Raw genomic sequence first — 25,083 nt, forward strand, 5'->3', positions numbered from 1 at the left:
CATTGACCTTGAGTTTGGGAGTTGTAGTTCACCTACATCCAGAGACTACCATGGACTCAAACAATGATGGATCTGGACCAAACTTGGCACGAATATTCCATATGCCCAAATATGAACACAGATGGACCTTGACATTTGGGAGTTGTACGTGCTGGGATTTATAGTTCACCTACAATCAAAGAGCATTCTGAACCCCACCAAAGATAGAATTAGGCCAAACTTCCCACACAGAACCCCCATGGCCAACAGAAAATACTCAAGGCCATCCAGTCCAACTCCCTTCACCAGGGCAAGAAAACGTAATAAAAGCCCTCCTTTCAAAGAGCCATCCAGCCATAGATATAGAGAGATAGATATGATTCACACACAGAGAGATATAGTATCATAGATTTGAAAGGGACCTTTAAAGAAGGACAATGATATGTTGCATGTTCCAGAGTAGGCAAACCAGACACTCTCCACATCAACAGTGACAAAGAAACAGCAAGAAATACTGTGTTTACTCACAAGCATAAAGAAATTACATTATATTAGAAACCAACACTTTCTCATTACTTTATTTTCCAGACTGGGCCACAGCAACGCCTGGCAGGGGACAGCTAGTTCAGGCTAAAACCCAGAGTGGATTCACTGTGCAAGGCCTAGAAACCACAAGGCTACACTCTTTCGTCTTGGAATTATTTTCCAGGGAAAAGATTCCTTGTCCAGCATTTGTATGGACGCTGAAACTCAGAAGAAAATACACACAGAGCACATTCCATGTGCAATCAAAGGCACGTCAAAGCAAAGGTGGGGAAAGCTACTTGTTGGGACTACAGCTCCCAGAATCCCCCAGGCAGCATGGGAATTTGGGGAGGTCCACAAAATGCAGACTCTGCAACGTCATAGAGTTCCTCCTATTTTTCAGAATGTTGGGAAATCTTCCGCAAAACCCTCATTGATACGGAATCTGCAGAGAAGGGAGTATACGTTGCAAGGAGAGGAGAAGGGAAGGGAAGGCATCCTCCGCAATGCAAGGGGCTTCGGGTGGGTGGGAGTGAGGGAGGGGCCTCTTCAGGGGTCATAGAAGTCCACGTGAGCCCCCGACTCAAAGGTGTCGTCCAGGAGGAGGTCCAGCAGCTTCTGGGCCGAGACGTCGCAGTCCAGCAGTTTGCCCTCCTCTTTCATTGCCAGGAACATCCGCCTTAATTCAGGGTCTCCGCTCTTGCTGCGCACCTCTTCCTGCATGTCGGTGTCCAAGGGGCCTGGAGGGAAGGAAGGAAGGAAAGATGGATGGATGGATGAATGGATGGAAGGAAGGAAGGAAGGAAAGAAGGGCGGGACGGAGGGAGGGAGGGAGAAAGAAAGAAAGGATGGAAGGAAGGGAGGGAGGGAGGGAGGGAGGATGGGTGGATGGAAAAAAGGAAGGAAGGAAGGAAGGAAGGAAGGAAGGAAGGAAGGAAAGAACGATGGAAAGAAGAAAGGAAGAAAGAAATGAAAGAAGGATGGAAAGGAGGGAGGGAGGGAGGGAGGGAGGGAGGGAGGGAGGGAGGGAGGGAGGGAGGGAGGGAGGGAAGAAAGAAAGAAAGAAAGAAAGAAAGAAAGAGGGAGGAATGAAAGAAGGATGGAAAGGAGGGAGGGAGGGAGGGAGGGAGGGAGGGAAGGAGGGAAGGAAGGAAGGAAGGAAGGAAGGAAGGAAAAAAGAGGGGAAGGTGTACAAAGTATAGCAAGGGAAGACAGGAGGGAGGGAGGGAGGGGAGGGGAGGGAAGGAAGGGAAGAAAGAAAGAAGGAAGGAAGGAAAGAAGGAAGGATGAAAGAAGGATCAAAAGGAGGAAGGAAGGAAGGAAGGAAGGAAGGAAGGAAGGAAGGAAGGAAGGAAAGGAGAGAGAAAGAAAGGATGGATGGATGGATGGATGGATGGAAGGAAGGAAGGAAGGAAGAAAAAGGAAGGAAGGAAGGAAGGATGGAGAGGGAGAGAGGGAGGGAAAAAGAAAGAAAGAGGAATGAAAGAAGGATGGAAAGGAGGGAGGAGGGAGGGAGGGAGGGAAGGAAGGATGGAAGGAAGGAAGAGGGAGGGAGGGAGGGAGGGAGGGAGGGAGGGAGGGAGGAAGGAAGGAAGGAAGGAAGGAAGGAAGGAAGGAAGGAAGGAAGGCAGGCGGGCGGGCCAGAGGGTGAAACAAAGGCCAAATAAGTTGCGGCTGCATCCACACTGTAGAACTAATGCAGGTTCACCCCACTTTCACTACAATGGTAACAAGACTATGGAATCCTGTGAGTTTTGAAAGGTCTTTTTCAGGCTTCTCTGCAAAGAGTTCGGAGCATCCCATCTTTCCATAGCATTGAACGATAGCAGTTCAAGATGGTGTCAAACTGCCTAAATTCTGCAGAGCAGATGCATCCGAACACTCTCCGATTCTGGGATTATCAGTCCCTTTCTGGGCAGAATTCCAAGTTCTGGTTATGGCATATAAGCCTCTGGCAATTAATCTGTTTCCAAAATTACATTAACTATCCAAAGGACTAAAATCCTTATAAAACTACAACTGCTGCTTTCAGGTACTGCTTTCAGAGCAGGTCAAGGGTCAGCCCCCTCAAGAGACCCCCCCCCTCCGCTCACCTGGGGCATAACTGAGCACGCGCACGTCTGGCTCCTCCTGGGCCAGCACGCGGAACATCATGTCCCGGGCGGCCTTCCCGGTGCAGTAGAGGCTCCAGCTCTTGAAGGGCTGCAGGGCGGCCAGCGAGGAGATGTTGACCACCGTGCGGCGGAAGCCCGGCCGGGCAGGGAAGGCCTGGAGGAGGCCGGCCGTGAGGCAGAGGGCGGAGGTCACGTTCAGGCCCAGATAGGCGCCCACCTCCGCCGCGTCCGTCAGCTCGCAGAAGGACTTGGAGATGTCCCCCAAGGAGCCTGCAAGGGAGAGTGTGGGCTGAGTGGGCTTAGTAACACAAGACCCTCCCCATAAATGTACAGCAGAGGAACTCATTAGCAGAAGCATCGTGACCCACCACCAGGAGCCCAAAGTGGTAAAAAGGAACTAAAGCACACAACCAATGTGATCTCTTCCTTAGGAGGCATTTCTTTATAGCAAAACAATATGATTGCACTATTTACAAGAGCAAGGTTACCATGTGTTGGGGTTCAGCCTGATCTGTGTGAACCTGAGCTCCAATCTCTGTGTGAACCTGATTCTCTGATTGTATTTCCAACTGAGCAAGCCACTGAACATGTATCTCTCCCTGACAGTGTGGAAACTGTTGTTGATGCTGAGCTCAGTGGCGAGGAAAGTGAAACTGAACAGCCGGATGAAAATGTTTTGGAATCCAGCCATGATAGCTCTCCACCTGGGTTTTTTAATGAGGACCGAAGGGAACAGATAGTTAGAGACAGGAGTGATTCACAGTTTCTACAAAGGTCAAATAGATTACAGGAGAGACAGGCCCAGGCTTCAAAGTCAAGGGGCGTTTCAAGGAATAGTTTCTTTGGTTTAAGGGGCCTCCTTCCGGGTGTCTCTTTAGATCAAGCAACGTTTTGGACTGTGGCTGTGCCTTGGCAGAATTCCTGTGTTCCATGGCCGGTAATCCCAGGAGCTTCTAGTTTTCAAGTGCATGGTTAGTGAGAGGCTAACAGGTTCCTGGTTCTTGTATTGTGGTTTTTGGAATTTTGCTCAAGTTCAGAGATTTTCCTGACTGCTGTGTTTCTATTGTGGCTTTTTGACTTTGCATTTACCTTTCTTTTGTAACCAATTTTTCATCAATAAAAAAGATTGTTTTTCCTACAGTCCAGTGTGGTGGATTTAATCTTATGGTCTCGTTTCCTGATCTGGGATGCAACATCATGACACAAGTAATGTCCTGTATACTTCCTTCTTTGCTTCCACGCTGGGCTTCTTTCTTATACAGATAAACATCTTTGCTCCCACAGAGTCTCTTCTTACACTGAAGTTACACAGGAGCTTCACAGAGTAACTTTTCACACACAGCTTTACACACGAGGCCTTTAACCTGGGGATTCTTTCACCGAAGCTTCTCATCTCACAACAGACCTTCTCCCACTCAGCCTTCTCATAGACTAAGACCTACCTCACATGGTGAGGCCTCTCTCACAGGCCTACGTCACACTGTGAGGCCTTCTCACAGACTGAGACCTTTCTCCCACTGAGGTTTACCTCAGACTGAGGGCTACTAAGCTACAGGCACACCTGCTAATTAGGCATGGTTAGGTACCATCGGAATCTTTGTAATTAGGAATAAAGTCGGAAAAATTACCTTTTTGAAGTGATTTTGACGTTTTTAAGAAAACTGGAAGTTCCTTTGCCCTTCCGAAGCTTTTTCCACCATTTTTGTTACAACTCAGGAAGTGAGTCAGAAATTATTCAGTTTTTCCCTGTATCTGGTACCTGGCCTCGGTTCAAGCCAGAGAAGCCAGTTTAAAAGCCAGAGAAGCCAGTTTTAAACCAGAGAAGGAAGGAATCTCCTGGCTTCGGCTCAAGCCAGAGAAGCCAGTTTTAAACCAGAGAAGGAAGGAATTTCCTCCGCTTGCTTTTCCCCGCTTCTGGAGTAAAACAACTACTTTCAAAATAAAGACCACCCAATGAAACAGTAACACTTTCAAACCATTAAGGAAAGTATTCTGAAGTTTCAAAAAGTTTTGAATTTTTTTCTGTGAAAATCGGAATTAATTTTAGAATTAACCACCAGCACCCCCTAAATCCAAAATGAGTTTTGAACCTTTTTTTTTTTTTGCTCAACCAAGCCTACTGTTTATGTAGAACTGCAGCTTTTGCTGAGTCATTGCATCCATTTAACCCTTTCAGTGTGTTGGGGTTCAGCCTGTGTGTGAACTTGAACCTGACTCTGATTGTTTTTCCTGATGCCCATGTAGATGTCAATGTGAATTCTGAGGCTAATTTAGATGATGATGGTTTGAGTAGTGAAAATCCTACAGCCTTTGAAAGCGAAAGTCAAGATTTCCATGAAAACATACATTCCGAGCCAAGTGGAGATGGTTCACTCCCTTTTCCTCCCAGTTTTAGCTCTCCAGAGAATTAGGCACCTGACCTGCCTAATGATGATAGGCGGGGGCAGATTTGGCAGAGTCGGGGAGAAGCCCAATGTTTACGCAGGTCAGCCAGATTGAAAGAAATCCAAACAAAATCCTCAGGCATCTCTCGCAATAGATTTCTTGGCCTTAAATATGCCTGTTCTGAATCCAGCTTCAGACCAGGCATCGTTCCAGATTCATATGCCAGCGTTTGCAGGTCTCCTGATTCAAGTAGCCTTGTTCCTCTGAGGTTTTCTAGTTGCCCTAAGTACAGTTAGTGATTTGCTAACAGGTCCCAGGATTCAGCAGTTTAGCTGTGGGTTTCATGATCTTGTTTATGGACATTTCTTGTTGCTGATTTTTACTTTGGCTTTTTACCATTGCATTTTTTTTCTTCTATTTTGTATTCATCTTTCATCAATAAAGCCAAGTGTGGTGGATTGTTGTCTGAGGGTCCAGTTTCCTGCTCTGGGTTGCAACACAGTGTTTGACTCACATTTTTGTAATTAAAAACACCTAGTTAATTTTTAATATTTCTGACGGAGAGGAGAAGAAGGGATCGGAGGAGGAATCCCTGCAGCTGGCCTCAAGGGGATGGGACCCTGGAGTTCTAGTTTGGCAAGGCTTTCATTCCGCCACACCTCCCAGGATTCCACAGCATTGGGCCACAGTTCTGGTGAAGCTTCTCCGGTGCAAATCAGGCATGGGTCAACTTCAACCTTCCAGGTGTTTTGGACTTCAACTTCCATAATTCCTAATAGCCGGTAGTCCAAAACACCTGGAGGGAGGGTTGAAGTTTGCCCAAGCCAAGTTTGCCCAAGCCAAGTGTAGATGCACCAGAGACAACTCTAGAACTCAACTACAATGCCCAAGATTGTGCAGAAACCGTGCATGGCAGGATGAAAGGGACAGGACTTCAATTAGCAATGGAAATTGAATGCTCAGATCTAGGATGGGAGACACCTGGCTTGGAAACAGTCCCACGTGGAAGGAGACCACAAGTGGAATATGTGCCAAGAGTGTGCTGCACAGCTAGAAAAGCTGCAGGAGCACCTGTAGGAGTCTCGTGCCTGGATGGAGGGGAGGGTGGTCCTGGTCCCACCTTCTCCTGCTTGGGTGAAGCCTCCTGAAGAGTCCTGGGTCCGGTTCTGGGCAAAACAATACAAGGAGGAGAGTGACATCATGGTGCATGTCCACAACATGGTTGAATGAAGACCTGGGAAGCATGAACTTCCTCTGAGGAGCAGAGCTGGAGAGGTTTTGCCTGGAGAAGAGAAGGCTGAGAGGAAGGAAAAGAGAGCCAAGGCTGGAAGGAGGTCTCATTGAGATGGAAGGGGCCAAGCTGGTTTCCTGCTGCCCCGGAGACTGGGACACAAGAGAGTCATGGAGTCAAGCTGCAGGGAATGGGAGAGAGAACTTTGTGACGGTAGAAAGAGGGATCTGCTGCTTCCTGGGAGTCTGGTGGAGTCTCCTTCTCTGGAGGCTTTGAAGCAGAGGCTGGGTGGCTGCCTGTCGGAAGGGCTTGGGTGGTGCCTTCCTGCCTGGCCAAAAGAAGGGGCTGGACTGGATGGTCTTGCCTCCTTCCCACTGTAATAGGAAACTGCTGCCTGAGAGGCTGGTGGGGTCTCCTTCTCTGGGGGAGTTTAAGCAGAGGCTGGATGGGCCTTTGTCAGAAAGGCTTTGATTGTGCCTGGCAGAAAAGGGGTGGCCAGACTGGCTTTTGGGGTCCCTTCCTGCTCTAATGGGAGACCTGCTGCTGCCTGGAGTCCAGTGGAGTCTCCTTCTTTGGGGGACTTTAAGCAGAGGCTGGATGCATGACCATCTGTTGGAAAGGCTTGAATTGTACCTGGCAGAAAAGAGGTTGGATTGAATGGTCTTGGAGGTCCCTTCCTGTTCTAGCATGAGACACTGCTTCCTGGGAACCTCCTTCTTCTCTGGAGGAGTTCAAGCAGAGCCTGAATGGGCCTCTGTCCTGGATGGGTTGGGAGGACTTGGAGAACCTCTTCCTCCTGGCCGAAGGGGGCTGGACTGGGTGATCTTTGGGGTTTCTTCCTGTTCTAGCATGAGACACTGCTTCCTGGGAGCCTGATGGGGTCTCCTTCCTTCCCTGGAGGAGTTCAAGCAAAGGCTGGATGGGCCTCTGTTAGGAGGGCTTGCATGGTGCCTTCCTGCCTGGCCAAAAGAAGGGGCTGGACTGGATGGCCTTGAGGGTGACCCCCCCCCCCCAAAAAAAAAAATCTAATGGGAGACCTGCTGCTGCCTTGAGTTCAGTCTCTGGGGGAGTTTAAGCCGTGCCTGAATGGGCCTCTGTTGGAAGGGCTTGGAGCACCTCTTCCTCCTAGCTGAAGAGGGCTGGATTGGATGCCCTTTGGGTCCCTTCCTGCTCTAGCATGAGACTCTGCTTCCTGGGAGCCTGGTGGGGTCTCCTTCCTTCTCTGGAGGAGTTCAAGTAGAGGCTGGGTGGCCCTCTGTCTGGAGGGCTTGGATGGTGCCTTCCTTCCTGCCTGGCCAAAAAGAAGGGGCTGGCCTGGATGGCCTTCAGGGGGTCCCTTCCCTCTCTAATGGGAGACTTGCTGTTGCCTGGAGTCCAGTAGAGTCTCCTTCTCTGGAGGAGTTTTAAGCCCAGGCTGGGTGGATGGCCATCTGTTGGGAGGGCTTGAATTGTGCCTGGCAGGACTGGATGCCCTTTGGGGTCCCTTCCTGCTCTAATGGGAGACACTGCTGCCCGGGAGCTTTGTGGGGGTGTTCTTTTTGCCTGGGCCTCTGTCGGGAGGGCTTGGGGAACCTCTTCCTGCCTGGCTAAAGGGGGCTGGACTGGGTGGCCTTTTGGCGTCCCCCCCCCCCCCAAGTCTAATGGGAGACCTGCTGCTGCCTGGAGTCCAGTGGGCTCTCCTTCCTTCTCTGGGGGAGTTCAAGCAAAGGCTGGATGGGCCTCTGTCAGGAGGGCTTGGATGGTGCCTTCCTTCCTGCCTGACCAAAAGAAGGGTCTGGCCTTGATGGCCTTTGGGGTCCCACCCCCCCAGTCTAATGGGAGACCTGCTGCTGCCTGGAGTCCAGTGGGCTCCCCTTCCTTCTCTGGGGGAGTTTAAGCAGAGGGTGGATGGATGGCCATCTGTTGGGAGAGCCTGAATTGTACCTGGCAGAAATGGGGATGGACTGGATGCCCTTTTGGGGACCCTTCCTGGGAGCCTGGTAGGGTCTCCTTCCTTCTCTGGGGGAGTTTAAGCAGAGGCTGGATGGGCCTTTGTCGGGAGGACTTGGGTGGTGCCTTCCTACCTGGCCAAAAGAAGGAGCTGGACTGGGTGGCCTTCAGGGTCCCCCCCCCCCCAAAGTCTAATGGGAGACCTGCTGCTGCCTGGAGTCCAGTGGGCCCCCCTTCCTTCTCTGGGGGAGTTTAGGCAGAGGGTGGATGGGCCTCTGTCGGGAGGGTTTGGGGAACCTCTTCCTGCCTGGCCAAAAGCAGGGACTGGACTGAGTGGCCTTCAGGGTCCCCCCCAAACCCCCCACCCCCAAGTCTAATGGGAGACCTGCTGCTGCCTGGAGTCCAGTGGGCTCTCCTTCCTTCTCTGGGGGAGTTCAAGCAGAGGCTGGATGGGCCTCTGTCAGGAGGGCTTGGATGGTGCCTTCCTTCCTGCCTGGCCAAAAGCAGGGGCTGGATTGGGTGGCCTTCAGTTCCCCCCCCCCCCCCCCCAAGTTTAATGGGAGACCTGCTGCTGCCTGGAGTCCAGTGGAGTCCCCTTCCTTCTCTGAATGGGCCTCTGTCGGGAGGGCTCGGGGAGCCTCTCCCTGGGGGTCCTTCCCTCTGGCTGCCCCTCTTGCTCACCGGCGTTGTTGACGAGGAGGAGCCTTTGTGGGGGCGCGCCCCCTTCCCCTTCCTCCATCTGGCGACGGGCTTCGGTGGCGGCTTGGAGGAGGGTGGGGGCGGCGTGGGGGTGGTCCAGGTCTGCGGGGAGGGCGCGGGGGCGGAGGCGGGGCCAGTCCCGGCGGAGCAGCGCCTCCACCTCCCGCAGCGGCGCCTCCGCCCGGCCCGAGAGGAGCAGCGCCGAGCCCGGAGAGAGGGCGCCGGCCAGGCGGAGGCACACCGCCCGGCCCAGACCCCGAGACGCCCCCGTCACCACGCACACGCTCCGGCCCAACGAGGCTCCCTCCCTCCGCGACGAAGCCTCCATCGCCCCCCACCAGCAAAACAGAAAGGACGACTCTCTGGAGGAGGAAGAGGGAGAAGGGGAGGAGCCTGGTGCTGAAACGGGGCGGGGCCCAGGTGGAGGCCACGCCCCCGAGTGACCAAGGGAAGGGTCACCGCCCAGACGGCCTTCTTTCTCCCCAAAGGAGAGTGGACGTTTTCAAGCCTCTTTCAAGTATGCTTCTTCCATCTTAGTCTCGTTTTTACCTTCACTCACACTCTATTCTTTCATAGCTTTTCTACTATTATTATTTTGTAATTTTGTTGTTTTTCCATCAGGTTAAAATAAAGACTGATAATGGCGTCAAGGCTGAAACAAAATCCGTTTCTTGCCACTTGGGATAAGGAGCAGATTAGGGGATACAAGTGCCAAGTGCAGAATTTGTAGTCAGACGAAGCATCGTTGTGAATTGAATCAAGATATCTTTCCCAGCCGGCCTTCTCCCCAAGGGAAAGGGGACGTTTTCAAGCCTCTTTCTTAATGTCTACGACCCCTTCATACAGTTCCTGATGTTGTGGTGACCCCCAACCATAACATTATTGTTGTTGCTACTTCGTAACTGCAACTTTGCTACTGTTATGATGTAAATATCGGATATGCAGGATGTATTTTCCTTCACAAATTTGACACAAATACCCAATATGCCTGTTCTGTCGCCGCTGGACCTGAAATGAAATGTCTTTAAGAGAGGATGTATGGCTTGAATGGCTTGATGTATGGTGTGGTGAATGAATTAGAACCAGACATCCTGAGGCGTGAGGTGGAATGGGCCTTAAGAAGCATTGCTAACAACAAGGCAGCAGGAGACGACGGGATCCCAGCTGAACTGTTTACAATCTTGAAAGAGGATGCTGTCAAGGTGATGCATGCCATATGCCGGCAAATATGGACAACACAAGAATGGCCATCAGACTGGAAAAAATCAACTTATATCCCCATACCAAAAAAGGGAAATGCGAAAGACTGCTCAAACTTCCGTACAGTGGCCCTTATTTCTCCTCATGCCAGGAAGGTAATGCTCAAGATCCTGCAAGGAAGACTCCAGCAATACATGGAGCGAGAGCTGCCAGACGTTCAAGCTGGGTTTAGAAAAGGCAAAGGAACCAGAGACCAGATTGCCAATATCCGGATGCTGGAGAATGGAGAAAGGCAGGGAGTTTCAGAAAAACATCTATTTCTGCTTCATTGACTCTTCTAAAACCTTTGACTGTGTGGATCATCATAAATGGTGGCAAGTTCTTGGTGGGATGGGCATCCCAAGCCCCCTTCCCTCTCTCCTGAGGAATCTGTACAAGGACCAAGGAGCCACAGTCAGAACTGACCACGGAACAGGAGACTGGTTCAAGATTGGGAAAGGCGTCCGGCAAGGCTGCATCCTCTCACCCAACCTTTTAAACTTGTATGCAGAACACATCATGCGAGGATGTGCGGGGCTTGACGAATGCAAAGCTGGGGTGAAAATGGCTGGAAGAAACATTCACAACTTCAGATATGCAGATGACACCACTCTGATGGCCGAAAGCGAGGAGGAGCTGAGGAGCCTTCTCATCAAGGTGAAAGAAGAAAGCGCAAAAGCCGGGTTGCAGCTAAACGTCAAAAAAACCAAGATTATGTCAACAAGAATGATTGACAAGTGGGAAATAGAGGGAGAAAACGTGGAGGCCGTGACAAGGTTTGTATTTCTAGGCGCAAAGATGAGTGCAGATGCAGACTGTGGCCAGGAAATCAGAAGACGCTTCCTTCTTGGGAGGAGAGCAATGTCCAGTCTCGACAAAATAGTGAAGAGTAGAGACATCAGACTGGCAACCAAGATCCATTGCCTAGTCCAAGCCATGGTCTTCCCTGTAGTCACCTACGGAGGTGAGAGCTGGACCTTCGGGAAGGCTGAGCCAAGGAAGAGAGATGCTTTTGAGCTGTGGTGTTGGAGGAAAGTGCTGAGAGTGCCTTGGACTGCGAGAAGATCCAACCAGTCCATCCTCCAGGAAATAAAGCCCGACTGCTTACTGGAGGGAAGGAGACTAGAGACAAAGTGGAAGTCCTTTGAATGCCACATCATGAGGAGACAGCAAAGCCTAGAGAAGACAATTATGCTGGGGAAAGTGGAAGGCAAAAGGAAGAGGGGCCGACCAAGGGCAAGATGGATGGATGGCATCCTTGAAGTGACTGGACTGACCTTGAAGGAGCCGGGGGTGGTGACGGCCGACAGGGAGCTCTGGCGTGGGCTGGTCCCTGAGGTCACGAAGAGTCGGAGACGACTGAACAAATGAACAACAACAATCATATCTCCTCTCCGCCTTCTCTTCTTCAGGCTAAACATGCCCAGCTCCTTAAGCCGCTCCTCATAGGGCTTGTTCTCCAGACCCTTGATCATTTCTTCAGACCCTTGATCATTTCTCCAGACCTTTGATCATTTCAAACGTGCTTCTCCACCTTCTTAATGTCCACGACCCCTTCATACAGTTCCTCATGTTGTGGTGACCCCCAACCATAACATTATTGTTGTTGCTACTTCGTAACTGCAACTTTGCTACTGTTATGATGTAAATATCGGATATGCAGGATGTATTTTCCTTCACAAATTTGACACAAATACCCAACACGCCTGTTCTGTCGCCGCTGGACCTGAAATGAAGTGCCTTTAAGAGAGGATGTATGGCTTGAATCCGGCGGGAAGCCAGGGCCCCCGAAAAGAAGCCTTTAGAGAAATTTCCCCCATTAAACAGTCTTTAGGAGGCTTGAGCTTAAATATAACAGTCTTTTATTGATGAACAAATAGGAATTGTAAAGCTTTCTTGGTAAAGAAACCAGTTCTCTCAAACTTGTCCACAGGGAACAGGCACTATCTTCAGTAACTTTGTTCAAAAGAAAATTCCCCTTTCTAGCTCCTCCCAGGCTAACTATGAACCTAAACCTGACTGATTTGAATCCACTACCGGCTGAACTGTGTCTCAGAACCGAGCAGACATACCAGCAGGCCTGTAGTCATTTAGCTGGAGATCTTGACGATTAGAGCTGTTATTCCCTCCGGAATTCCTCAGGGCAGTAAGGCTGTTTCCCCGGATCCTTTGGGAATCTTTAGAGGCTCTCAAGACTGTTCTCCCCCGGGAAGTCTTAAGGGACGAAGTCTTTGCACAGGAGGACGTCTGTATACATCCTCTGCATAGACTTTCTTTGCTGAGACTAACTGAAAGATGGCCCCTTCCCTCCAAAAAACTAGAGAGGGGTGGGACCAGGGATCCTAACTATTGTTGACAGGTGGCTTGCCCTATGAATGCAGCCAAAGGAGCCACCTATCTGCAAAGTCCCTGCAACTTAGGACTATGAACAAACACTCAATGCAAAGCACAAAATTGGAGCCCCTGGAACAGCCGTTCCAGAACAACGCCCAAAGCTGAATACTAGAGGGATAGGGGAGATTTATTTTGTCATTTGGGAGTTGTACTTGCTGGCATTTATAGTTCACCTACATCAAAGAGTGTTCCATCTCCCAGGAGCCTAGTTTGCTTTACCTTACAGTTGCTTGAAGTTGCTCCCCCCTTGGATTTTTCCCAGGGATGCTGCAGCTCTGCAGAGCCCTGAAAGTTCACAGTTTCAGAGGCTGGGAAGCCAGTCTGCAGGCATTTTGCAGCTATTGGCTTAGAAGGTATCTTTTTGGGTTTCTCCCAGGGAAGAGATCTCCATTTTGGAATCTCCCCTGCCTTTTTTAGTTTAGAGAAGGAACTTCAGATGTGCTGGTGGTTAGTCAGGGTAGCTCTGGGAGAATCATTGTAAGTACTTTTAAGACTATTAAGATATTATAGATAGATATTGAGATTGAGATATTATAGATAGAGAAGACTATTGAAAAACTGAGTTATATAGATATAGAAAGAGAGACTTCATTGCTTTATCTCCAGAACTAACCATGAGCATAGATAGGGAAAGACCTGGTCTTTCTAAAAAGTAACAGCTTAGGGTTAGGGTGAAAAGATTCCAGGATCTTCTCTGCCTTCTGGGGAAAAGTTAATTCAGTGACTGGAGGAGAAGGGAAAGAAAGAATATCTCTGTGGTTTCACCTATTGACTGTTCTGTTTGTAACCTTGATAAGCTGTGCCAAGTCTGCAAGGACTTTGAAGAATAAATATCCCTTTTTTGATGTTCAAAACCTTTAATAGCCTCAGTTGCTGAATATCTCAAGCTTCTAAAGAAAGACACCTGCAGTTCACTCAGACATAGAGAGAAGCACATCTTAGCTTTATTTTTATAACGTCTGGGTGTAACCTCACAAAGAGTATTCTGAACTCCACCAACGATGGAATTGAACCAAACTTGGTTCACAGAACTCCCATGGCCAACAGAAAATACTGGAAGGGTTTGCAGGCATTGACCTTAAGTTTGGGAGTTGTAGTTCACCACATCCGGAGAGCACTGTGGACTCAAACAATGATGGATCTGGATCAAACCTGGCATGAATACTCAATATGTCCAAATGTGAAGACAGATGAAGTTTGGGGAAAATCAACCTTGACATTTGGGAATTGTAGTTGCTGAGACTTATAGTTCGCCTACAATCAAAGAGCATTCTGAACCCCATCAATGATTGAATTGGGCCCTGAACATTCCCATCACATCCCCACACAGCTGTGTGAAGCCGAGACACCACAAACCCACCTGCCATCCGTTCACAGCAAGGCAGGCTTTGCTTCTTGTATGCTTCTGCAAAGGTGTTTAGAGTCCCTCAAGCCACACCGGGATGTAGAGTGGGTCATGGGGGCTCTGTCTGCCAAGTTTGGTCTTGATCGTTCATTGGTGAGGTTCCCAGTGGTCTCACAAAATGAGTGAAGGTACTACAAGTCCCATCATCCGTGGTCCATCTTCCTCCAAACTATACTAGGGTGTAGACTGGGTCGGAGAGGCTCTGTGTGCCAAGTTTGGTCCAGGTCTGACATTGGTGGGCATCGCAGTGGTCTATGGGAGCTGAAGCAAATGAAAGTGCTGCACATCCATCATCCATGGTTCATCCTCCCCCAAACTGCAGCAGGATGTAAAGTGGGTTCTGGAGGTTATGTGTACCAAGTTTGGTCCAAGTCTGTTATTTGTGTAGGTTGCAGTGGCCTGTGGAAGTGGCAGCCAATCAGAAAGCTGCCACATACAGTACACCTCCCTATCACCTCCTCCACATACATAAAAACATTCAATATATATAGATTACTAGCTGTCCCTTGCCAGGCGTTGCTGTGGCCCAGTCTGTTGATCTGGAAAATAAAGTAATGAGAAAGTGTTGGTTTCTAATATATGTGATTTCTTTCTGCTTGTGAGTAAACAGTATTTCTTGTTGTTTCTTTGTCTGTGTTGATGTGGAGAGTGTCTGGTTTGCCCACCTTGGAATATACAACATATCATTGTCCTTCTTCAGGAGTCCCTTTCAAATCTGTGATACTATGTGTGTGTGTGAATCATATCTACCTATATCTATGGCTGGATGGGTCTTTGTCAGGAGGGCTTTGATTACATTTTCTTGCCCTGGTGAGGAAGGGAGTTGGACTGGATTGCCTTGAGTATTTTACGTTGGTCAGGGGGGTTCTGTGTGGGAAGTTTGGCCCCATTCTGTCATTGGTAGGGTTCAGAACACTCCTTGATTATAGGTGAACTATAAATCCCAGTAACTACAACTCCCAAATGTCAAGGTCTATTTCTCCCAAACTCCATCTATGTTCATATTTGGGCATATGGAATATTCGTGCCAAGTTTGGTCCAGAACCATCATTGTTTGAGTCCATGGTAGTCCCCGGATGTAGGTGAACTACAACTCCCAAACTCAAGGTCGATACTCACCAAACCCTTCTACTGTTTTCTGTAGGTCATGGAAGTCCTGTATGCCCCGGTTGGTTCAATTCTATCATGCTATTTCATTGTAGGTGAACTAAAAATCGCAGCAACTACAACTCCCTATCTATCATCTATCTATCTATCTATCTATCTATCTATCTATCTATCTATCCCTATGGCTGGATGGTTCTTTGTCAGGAGGACTTTGATTACGTTTTCTTGCCCTGATGAAGGGAGTTGGATTGGATGGCCTCTTAAGTATTTTCTGTTGTTATGATGGGTTCTGTGTGGGAAGTTTGCCCCTATTCTGTTGTTTGTGGGGTTCAGAATGCTCTTTGATTGTAGGTGAACTGTGAATCCCAGTGACTACAACTCCCAAATGTCAAGGTCTATTTCCCCCAAACTCCATCTGTGTGCATATATGGGCGTATTGAGTGCTTGTGCCAAGTTTGGTCCAGATCCATCATGTGCTCTCTGGATGAAAGTGAACTACAACTCCCAAACTCAAGGTCAATGCCTACCAAACCCTTCCAATATTTTCTGTTGGTCATGGGAGTTCTGTGTGCCAAGTTTGGTTCAATTCCATCATCGATGGAGTTCAGAATGCTCATTGATTGTAGGTGAACTATAAATCCCAGTTACTACAACTCCCAAATGACAAAATCATAATGTTTTGAGTGATGGTCACTCCTTGTGTTATGAGATGTTTTGTTGCCAAATTTGGTGTGATTTCGTTCATTGGTTCTTTTGTTTTTAAGGTACTCATTATGCGCAGAGCATTTTTATATATATAGATTATTATTGATATCCATTTTTATTCGCCATAACGGAAGCTCAAAGTGACTTATATTAAAGGCATTTCAATACAATTCAATATCTATAGCTATACAAACATTAAATCAGAATTAAATATCAGTCATAGAATCCGAGAATCCTAGAGTTGGAAGAGACCTGGTAAGCCATCATCCAGTCCAACCCCATTCAAAGCACCCCGACAGATGGCCATACAAGTCTCCAAAGAAGGAGCCTCCACTCCAATTGTATTTTTAAAAAATCTGTTAAAATCCACAAAATCTGATTTAAAAAATCAATTCCAAGCGAAAAGCACAGCACCCCATGACTTGACTAACAACGCTTGGCCCAGAGTCAAGAGAGATATTGACAAGCTGGAATGTGTCCAGAGGAGAGCGACTAAAATGATCAAGGCTCTGGAGAACAAGCCCTATGAGGAGCGGCTTAGGGAACTGGGCATGTTTAGCCTGAAGAAGAGAAGGCTGAGAGGAGATATGATAGCCATGTATAAATATGTGAGAGGAAGCCACAGGGAGGAGGGAGCAAGCTTGTTTTCTGCTTCCTTGGAGACTAGGACGCGGAACAATGGCTTCAAACTACAAGAGAGGAGATTCCATCTGAACATTAGGAAGAACTTCCTGACTGTGAGAGCCGTTCAGCAGTGGAACTCTCTGCCCCGGAGTGTGGTGGAGGCTCCTTCTTTGGAAGCTTTTAAACAGAGGCTGGATGGCCATTTGTCAGGGGTGATTTGAATGCAATATTCCTGCTTCTTGGCAGGGGGTTGGACTGGATGGCCCAGGAGGTCTCTTCCAACTCTTTGATTCTATGATTCTATGATTCTATGATTCTGCTTCCTTGGAGACTAGGACGCAATGGAGCAATGGCTTCAAACTACAAGAGAGGAGATTCCATCTGAACATGAGGAAGAACTTCCTGACTGTGAGAGCCGTTCAGCAGTGGGACTCTCTGCCTTCCCCGGAATGTGGTGGAGGCTCCTTCTTTGGGAGCTTTTAAACAGAGGCTGGATGGCCATCTGTCAGGGGTGATTTGAATGCAATATTCCTGCTTCTTGGCAGAATGGGGTTGGACTGGATGGCCCATGAGGTCTCTTTCAACTCTTTGATTCTATATCCTATTTGTTCTCCCCCTTTTCTTACTCTGAATAAAAGAGGAGAAATCCTCTTACGGCGAAAGAACAAAGTCCAAAGTCCACTTTGTAGTCGTTTGTTTACTGCGCCAACTGGGAAACTCTACAGAAATGCTGCGCCAGCTTTGTCAAGCAACCTTTCATCACTAGGCAAAGATGTTTTTGAAATCACTCAGCTGGAAATTGAGAACATGACCGCCATCCGTAGAGTGTGGCCCCGTCTACACTGCCATAGATTGCAGTTTGAAACTCATTATATGGTTAGTGTAGAGTCCTATGGCACAGTTCAGCTGCACTGAATTGCACAGCGTGGCAGTGTAGATGGGGCCTATGTGTTGCCTCCAGACAATTCAATATGTTGGGTTTCATCCCTGGACTGCACAAGTGTCGTGTATCATGTTCTGAAGTTGGTGGTGGTAGGGTTAATGTCAGTCTTAGTTCTAAAGGGTTGAGTAATCTATAAGTAAGAGTTCATGGGTGAAAGCAATTAAGGGTGGAGGGATGCAAGAGATGGGTTGCAGCTGAGTGTTTCTGGATATACTGGATAATGAGCTAGCTTTGGGACTAATCTTTGGGAGAAAAGTATTTGTCTTATTTTGGTGGTAGATGCTGCTGGTTTTTCCCCCAGGTTTGTGGATTTTTGGTGTCCTGACCTGTCTCCTGAACCTTTGGAATCCTGGAACCTTGAACCTTTGGACTGGCTTTTGACTACGGTATAGACCAAACCTTTTGAACAGAGGGCCGGGTCACAGTCCCTCAAACTGTTAGAGGGCCGGATTATAATTTGGGGGAAAAAATGAATGAATTCCTATCCACACCTCCCTTATCTTATTTGTCGTGCAAAAAACACTTTAAATAATACAATAATTAAAATGAAGAACTATTTTAACAAATATACATTTAGCAGTTTAGAATAAATATAAACCTAGCAGTTTGAAAACATGCAAATGTGAGTAGATCAATAGATACCGCTCCGGCAGGAAAGTAACGGCGCTCCATGCAGTAATGCCAGCCACATGACCATGGAGGTGTCTATGGACAACACCGGCTCTTTGGCTTACAAATGGAGATGAGCAGGAGAGTCCCAGAGTCAGACATGACTGGATTTAAGGCCTTCCCGCATCTCGAAGGCAGGAGAGGCTAAACCCATGGAGGCAGGGGGCAAAACGGGTCAAGCCGCTTTGCCCGCTGCCTCCCCCCCTTCTCCTGCCTCCTGGATGCGGCGAGGCTGCATCCCGAAGGCAGGAGAGGCTGGACCCATGGAGGCGAAGTATTGACAAGCTGGAATGTGTCCAGAGGAGAGGGACTAAAATGATCAAGGATCTGGAGAACAAGCCCTATGAGGAACGGCTTAAAGAGCCAGGCATGTTTAGCCTGAAGAAGAGAAGGCTGAGAGGAGACATCAAAAAGGCCATGTATAAATACGTGAGAGGAAGCCACAGGGAGGAGGGAGCAGGCTTCTTTTCTGCAGCCCTGGAGACTAGGACGCAATGGATCAATGGTTTCAAAAGACAAGAAAGGGGGGTGATTCCACCTGAACATGAGGAAGAACTTCCTGACTGTGTGAGAACTGTTCAGCAGTGGAACTCTCTCTCTCTCTCTGTCCCGGAGTGTGGTGGAGGCTTTGAAGCAGAGGCTGGATGGCCATCTGCCAGGGGTGCTTTGAATGCAATTTTCCTGCTTCTTGGCAGAATGGGGTTGGACTAGATGGCCCACTAGGTCTCTTCCAACTAGATCTAGGAATCTATGATTCTATGAATCAGAGTTCACTTGAATGTTGCTAGGAAGGGAGCCAGCAGAGGGAGCTGGAAGACAAGGAAAAAGCTCTCCAAGGGAACCACAGACAGCCAGTGTGTCTCCCTTTAGGTACATCTACACTGGAGAAGGAATTATTATTATTATTATTATTATTATTATTATTATTATTTAAAACACAACAAGTTGAGTCCACAGCAGACACTCTGCTGGCTGTTGACTTGGATCACATGTCGGACCCTTCCCAAGTGTCTAGGACTGTGTGATGTATCGGCAAATAATGCGTGCAGATCCCAGTAAAGTGGCCTTTTGCAGCTGGCAGATGGTCATTTTGTCAGCGCCGATTGTGTTTAAATGCAGGCCAAGGTCTTTAGGCACTGCACCCAGTGTGCCGATCACCACTAGGACCCCCTTGACTGGCTTGTGCCAGAGTCTTTCTGACTGTGAGAGCCGTTCAGCAGTGGAACTCTCTGCCCCGGAGTGTGGTGGAGGCTCCTTCTTTGGAAGCTTTTAAACAGAGGCTGGATGGCCATCTGTCAGGGGTGATTTGAATGCAATATTCCTGCTTCTTGGCAGAATGGGGTTGGACTGGATGATGGCCCATGAGGTCTCTTCCAACTCTTTGATTCTATGATTCTATGATTCTTTGCAGTTCAATCTTTAAATCCTCATATCATGTCAGCTTTTCCGTTGTTTCTCTTCAATCTTGCTGTCACCTGGGATTGCGACATCGACAATCCATACTTCGTTTTTTAACACGATTGTGAGGTCAGGCGTATTATGCTCCAAAACTCTGTCTGTCTGAATCCGGAAGTCCCAGAGGAGTTTGGCGTGTTCATTCTCCGGCTTGAGATCCCACCAGTTCTGTGTCGCAGGCAGATGGTCTTTGTGGCACAAGTTCCAATGAATCACCTGAGCAAGGGTGTTGTGCCTCTGTTTGTAGTCTGTCTGTGCGATATTCTTGCAGCAGCTGAGGATGGGATCTCTTATTTCATCTGCTTCCTTGCAGAATCTACATTTGGGATCTGTTGTCAACTTTTCAATTCTGGCTTGGATAGCCTTGGTTCGAATGGCTTGTTCTTGGACTTCCAGAATCAGGTCCTCCTTCGTCTCCTTCTTCAAAGTCCCATTTGTGAGCCACAGCCATGTTTTTTCTTTGTCAATTTGGCTCTCAATTTTTCCCAGGAACTGTCCATGGAGAGAGAGCCTTCTTTGGCCAGTTTGCTCTTCTGCTCTGGATTGTGTTTTTACGGTATTCCCTCTTTGTCTTTTGCACTTGAAGCAGTTTTCTACTCTTGACTTTCCTCAATGTTGGCTCTTGACTGCCTTTCACATCATCTGCCATTGAATGTTTCTCTTCTTCTTCTACCATTGGGTTTCCCTTGCAGAAGCCCTCTTCTCTCTGCCTCCTGATTTTCTGGGTAGACCAACTCTGTCGACATCACTATGCGGGTGTCAGGAGGAGTGGATTGTCATCCGTTTCCTTGTTTTTCTGTCCAGATTCTCCAGCTCTGCTTGTGTCCAGTTCACAATCCCAGCCGTGTCTCTAATGACGGGGATGGCCCAGGGGTTGAGAGCCTTGATCATATTTCCGCCATTTAATTTGCTCTTCAAAACCTTTCTGTCTCTTTGGAGATATTCTTTGCTGACCACCTTTTTCACTTGCCCATGCTTGATATTGTCCAACTCTAGTATGCCCAGATATTTATAGGCTTCAGGCTGATTGCACTTTATGGTTTGTCCATTTGGCATTTCTATGCCCTTGCTGTGTTGTTGTTGTTGTTGTTGTTGTTGTTGTTACACAGAACAACTCAATTCAGCATAGTTTGCGACAGCCACCAAAAACAAAGTTTCTGGAATAGAACTACTTTCAAAGTTAGGACCATACAATTATACAAGTCTCCCTCCCTTCCCATTGATTGACAGCACCAGTCCATTTAGCCCTATTTGCATGGGATAATAATATCCCAGCCATAATAACCTGGTACAAAGCCCTTGGGGGCCATGTGGATTTATGCCGAGAGCAAGCCGGACGGAGGGGTCTCACTCTCGAATCCTTGGCCGTGCTTTTGGTCCACTTTGAATCCTTATTTCTTATTGTTTTAAATTTTGAGTGGTTTTAAGTGGCTTAAATGGATTTTGCTGGCATGCTGCCCTCGGATTCGAGGATAGCGCCCAGGCAAGAAATACATTATTGCTTTGATTCTAAGATGCGAACAATTTTTAAGACGTACACCAATTTCATTACCACCTTACTTACTTAGGCGATCCCTTGTTGTCTGAGTAATATTGTCCTCCAAGTTCAGTGTCCTGGCGGTGGGTCCATAGGTGGCTGTGGAGCCCTATTCTTGACCTGCATGTTCTCCCACAGTGAGGGCATTGGCTTCCAGGTGGAAGATAGTCCTGGTTGGGGTTGGCGTGACGTGCCTTCCTCTTGGCACATTCTTCTCTTTCACCTTTCTTTTGTGCCTTTTCAAATTCTACAGCACTGCTGGTCACAGCTGACCTCCAGCTGGAGCGCTCAAGGGCCAGGGCTTCCCAGTTCTCAGTGTCTATTCCACAGCTTTTAAGGTTGGATTTGAACCCACCTTTCAATCTTTTTTTCCTATCCTCCAACCGTCCATTTCCTGTTGTTGAGTTCGGAGTAGAGCAACTGCTTTGGGAGACGGTGATCAGGCGTTTGGACAACATGGCCGGTCCAGCGGAGTTTATGGCGGAGGACCATCGCTTCAATGCTGGTGGTCTTTGCTTCTTCCAGCATGCTGACGTTTGTCCGCCTGTCTTCCCAAGAGATTTGCAGGATTTTCCGGAGGCAGCGCTGATGGAATCGTTCCAGGAGATGCATGTGACATCTGTAGACAGTCCATGTTTCACAGGCATATAGCAGAGTTGGGAGGGGAATGGCTCTATAAACAAGCACCTTGGTATCCCTACGGATGTCCCGGTCCTCAAACACTCTCTGCTTCATTCGGAAAAATGCTGCGCTCGCAGAGCTCAGGCGGTGTTGTATTTCGGTGTCGATGTTGACTTTGGTGGAGAGGTGGTTGCCAAGACAACGGAAATGATCAACATTTTCTAATGTTACACCATTAACTGTATCTCTGGCATTGGAGAGGGGTTGGGTGGTGACTGCTGGAACAGCACCTTGGTTTTTTCAATATTCAATGACAGGCCGAGCCGCTCGTATGCTTCTGCGAAGGTGTTGAGAGTGGCTTGTAGATCTTCTTCTGTATGCGCACAGACGACGTTGTCATCAGCATACTGGAGTTCTATCACAGATGTTGTTGTAACCTTGGTTTTGGCTTTCAGTCTGCTGAGGTTAAACAGCTTGCCATCTGTCCGAGAGATGATTTCCACTCCTACATAAGAAAACTACCTGTGGTTCTAAAGCAGGCATGGGCCAACTTGGGCCCTCCCTCCAGGTGTTTTGGACTTTAGCTCCCACCATTCCTAAAAGGCTCAGGCCCTTTCTGATAGAGTCTCAACCAATGCAACCTAGTTTGTGGCAGCCACAAAAATGAAGTTTCTGGAGTAGAACAACACCTTTCAAAGTAAGGGCCACACAATTAAACAGGAAATACCACTTTCCAACCAGGAACAGAAAAATGTTCAAATTTTGTTGCATAGTGTTGTTTACCCTCCATGTAAATATCTTGAGCCATTTAAAACAATGGCTAAAAGCACATTAAAACATTTAACAAGTTAAAAGGAGAATGGGTTACAATAAATGAGGAGCGGCTTAAGGAGCTGGGCATGTTTAGCCTGAAGAAGAGGCTGAGAGGAGACATGATAGCCAAGTGTAAATATGTGAGGGGGAAATCATAGGGAGGAGGGAGCAGGCTTCCTTTCTGCTGCCTTGGAGACTAGGACGTGGAACAATGGCATCAAACTACAAGAGAGGAGATTCCATCTGAACATGAGGAAGAACTTCCTGACTGTGAGAGCCGTTCAGCAGTGGAACTCTCTGCCCCGGAGTGTGGTGGAGGCTCCTTCTTTGGAAGCTTTGAAACAGAGGCTGGATGGCCATCTGTCAGGGGTGCTTTGAATGCAATATTCCTGCTTCTTGGCAGAATGGGGTTGGACTGGATGATGGCCCAGGAGGTCTCTTCCAACTCTTTGATTCTATGATTCTATGAATGCACTCTACGTGGGGCTTCCCTTGAAGACGGCCCAGAAACTTCAATTGGTCCAACGTGCGGCAACCAAATTAATAACTGGAGCGAATTACAGGGAGCGGTCCACTCCCCTGTTTAAGGTGCTCCATTGGCTGCCATTCATTTTCCGGTCCCAATTCAAGATTGGGAGTCTCCAAGGAAGCAGAAAACAAGCTTGCTCTATCCTCCTCCCTGTGGCTTCCTCTCACATATTTATACATGGCTATCATGTCTCCTCTCAGCCTTCTCTTCTTCAGGCTAAACATGCCCAGCTCCTTAAGCTGCTCCTCATAGGGCTTGTTCTCCAGACCTTTGATCATTTTAGTCGCCCTCCTCTGGACACATTCCAGCTTGTCAATATCTCTCTTGAATTGTGGTGCCCAGAATTGGAGTAGTTCAGTCTAGAGGTAACTAAGGCGAGGACCACCATGATCAAGTCAGACCTCACAACGTATGGTCGCAGCTAGCACACAAGTTTTAATCGAGTGAAGGCCCTCCCAGCCACTGCTGATATCTGCACATCAAGCATCAGCGCTGAATCCAGGAGGACCCCCAAGCTGTGGACCTGTTTTTTGGGCTGTCTGGCCATGTTCCAGAAATAGAACAATAGATACCACTCCGATGGGAAGGTAACAGCGCTCCATGCAGTCATGCCGGCCATATGACCTTGGAGGTATCTCCGGACAATGCCGGCTCTTTGGCTTAGAAATGGAGATGAGCACCACCCACCAAAGCCGGACACAACTGGACTTAATGTCAAGGAGTAAGCTTTATTTTTACTACAGAAAGGTGCCCTTCTCTGGGGTTTTTAAAGCAGAGGAAAATAGCCATCTATCAGGAGGGTCTGGACCAGGCATGGACAAACTTGGGCCCTCCAGGTGTTTTGGAGAAGCACCTTCCACCTGCAAATCAATGTCCTCACTGTGGAAAAAAGAACATGCGGATCCAGACTAGGTCTCCAGAGTCACCTATGGACCCACCACCAAGACCCTACTCTTGGAAGGCAATATGATTCCGACATGAGGTATTGCTAGTGATGACAATCTTGGTAGTTCTGCAAGATCTTCTCTGCCAAAAGCAGTGCTGGTACCTCACCAAACTACAACTCCCTTCGTGCCATAAGATTGAGCCATGGTGGTCTAAGTGGGGGCAAAGTACAGTCTAGATGCGCCCCTTGTTCCTTTGTATCTGTCTTTCCCATACTGGGTTTACACTGCCATGAGATGTAGCTTCAAACTACATTATATGGCAGTGTAGATGGGACCCAAGTCTTTGCCTTCTTCTCCTTTCTTGACCAGATTCACCCTTTTGATTAATGGCTGAGCGAAGTCTTTTCAGCTGTGCCAATGTCTTCATCGGCCTTTGGTGCAAAGTCAGCTCAATCTCCCAAGATCCTTGTTTTCTATGCCTTTGTTGTCGTCTTTTTCCAGAGCAGGATAATATCCCCAAACACACTGTGGACGTTGGTTGGCCAATTTGCAGACAAGGCTCCAAATCCCCTCCAAAGCCCTCCAAATTAAAAAGGGGGACGCGAGAGTGACGTCCCAAATCCAGGACTTGACCCAGTCTGGCCCCGGGTCAAAGCAAGGCTGCAAACCCCAGCAAATTAAAAGTTATTTCGGGAAAGGCCTTCTGTCCATCACTCTGACTTTGGGACATGGCTGTTCTCTCCTTCCACATCATAGTCAGGTTGAAGGCATAGAAGCAAAGGTGGCCTTTTGGGTCCAGCCGTGAAAGAAAAGCCAAAGCCATATGTGGCCAGTGCATCTTGTTTGCCAATATCGCACAATTTGCAAGGATTTTGTAAATGGTTTTCTTGGTGCATCAAGTCAATTGGACGACGCCAACTGCAAAGCCAAGGAGCAATGGGGATGGGACTTGGAGGTACTGTTCTACAGTGGCTCCGGTCATTCCTGGAGGGTCGGTCTCAGAAGGTGTTATTGGGAGACACCTGTTCAACCCCACAACCCTTGTCTTGTGGGGTTCCACAGGGCTCAATATTGTCTCCCATGTTGTTTAACATCTACATGAAGCTGCTGGGAGAGATCATCCGGAGTTTTGGGGTGTGGTGTCACCTGTACGCAGATGACGTCCAACTCTGTCACTCCTTCCCACCTGCTACTAAGGAGGCTGTCCAGGTCCTGAACCGGTGCTTGGCTGCTGTGACGGTCTGGATGAGGGCGAACAAATTGAAACTGAATCCAGACAAGACAGAGGTCCTC

The 25,083-nt window shown here is 48.3% G+C and overlaps 1 protein-coding gene across 1 annotated transcript; it reads right to left on the reverse strand.

Annotated features, from left to right (window-relative positions):
- Window positions 1-541: 541 nt before the first annotated feature.
- On the reverse strand, window positions 542-9,237 carry SPR (sepiapterin reductase). Its single transcript, XM_060779518.2, has 3 exons — window positions 8,845-9,237; window positions 2,598-2,888; window positions 542-1,244 (listed from the first exon to the last, which is right to left on the reverse strand). The coding sequence occupies exons 1-3, from the start codon at window positions 9,188-9,190 to the stop codon at window positions 1,054-1,056; spliced, it is 828 nt and encodes a 275-aa protein (XP_060635501.2). The 5' UTR covers window positions 9,191-9,237; the 3' UTR covers window positions 542-1,053.
- Between the last annotated feature and the right edge of the window lie 15,846 nt (window positions 9,238-25,083).

Source organism: Anolis sagrei, chromosome 5 (assembly GCF_037176765.1).
Source record: "Anolis sagrei isolate rAnoSag1 chromosome 5, rAnoSag1.mat, whole genome shotgun sequence".
NCBI classification, from domain to species: domain Eukaryota; kingdom Metazoa; phylum Chordata; class Lepidosauria; order Squamata; family Dactyloidae; genus Anolis; species Anolis sagrei.

Bases quoted from the DNA above. Each gene is read 5' to 3' on its own strand.
- SPR (XM_060779518.2), bottom strand. From the start codon at position 9,190: ATGGAGGCTTCGTCGCGGAGGGAGGGAGCCTCGTTGGGCCGGAGCGTG. The intron at 2,889-8,844 runs GTGAGCAAGAGG...TCTCCCTTGCAG, and splicing joins CCTCCTCGTCAACAACGCCG to GCTCCTTGGGGGACATCTCC. The intron at 1,245-2,597 runs GTGAGCGGAGGG...CCTTCCCTCCAG, and splicing joins CGTGCTCAGTTATGCCCCAG to GCCCCTTGGACACCGACATG.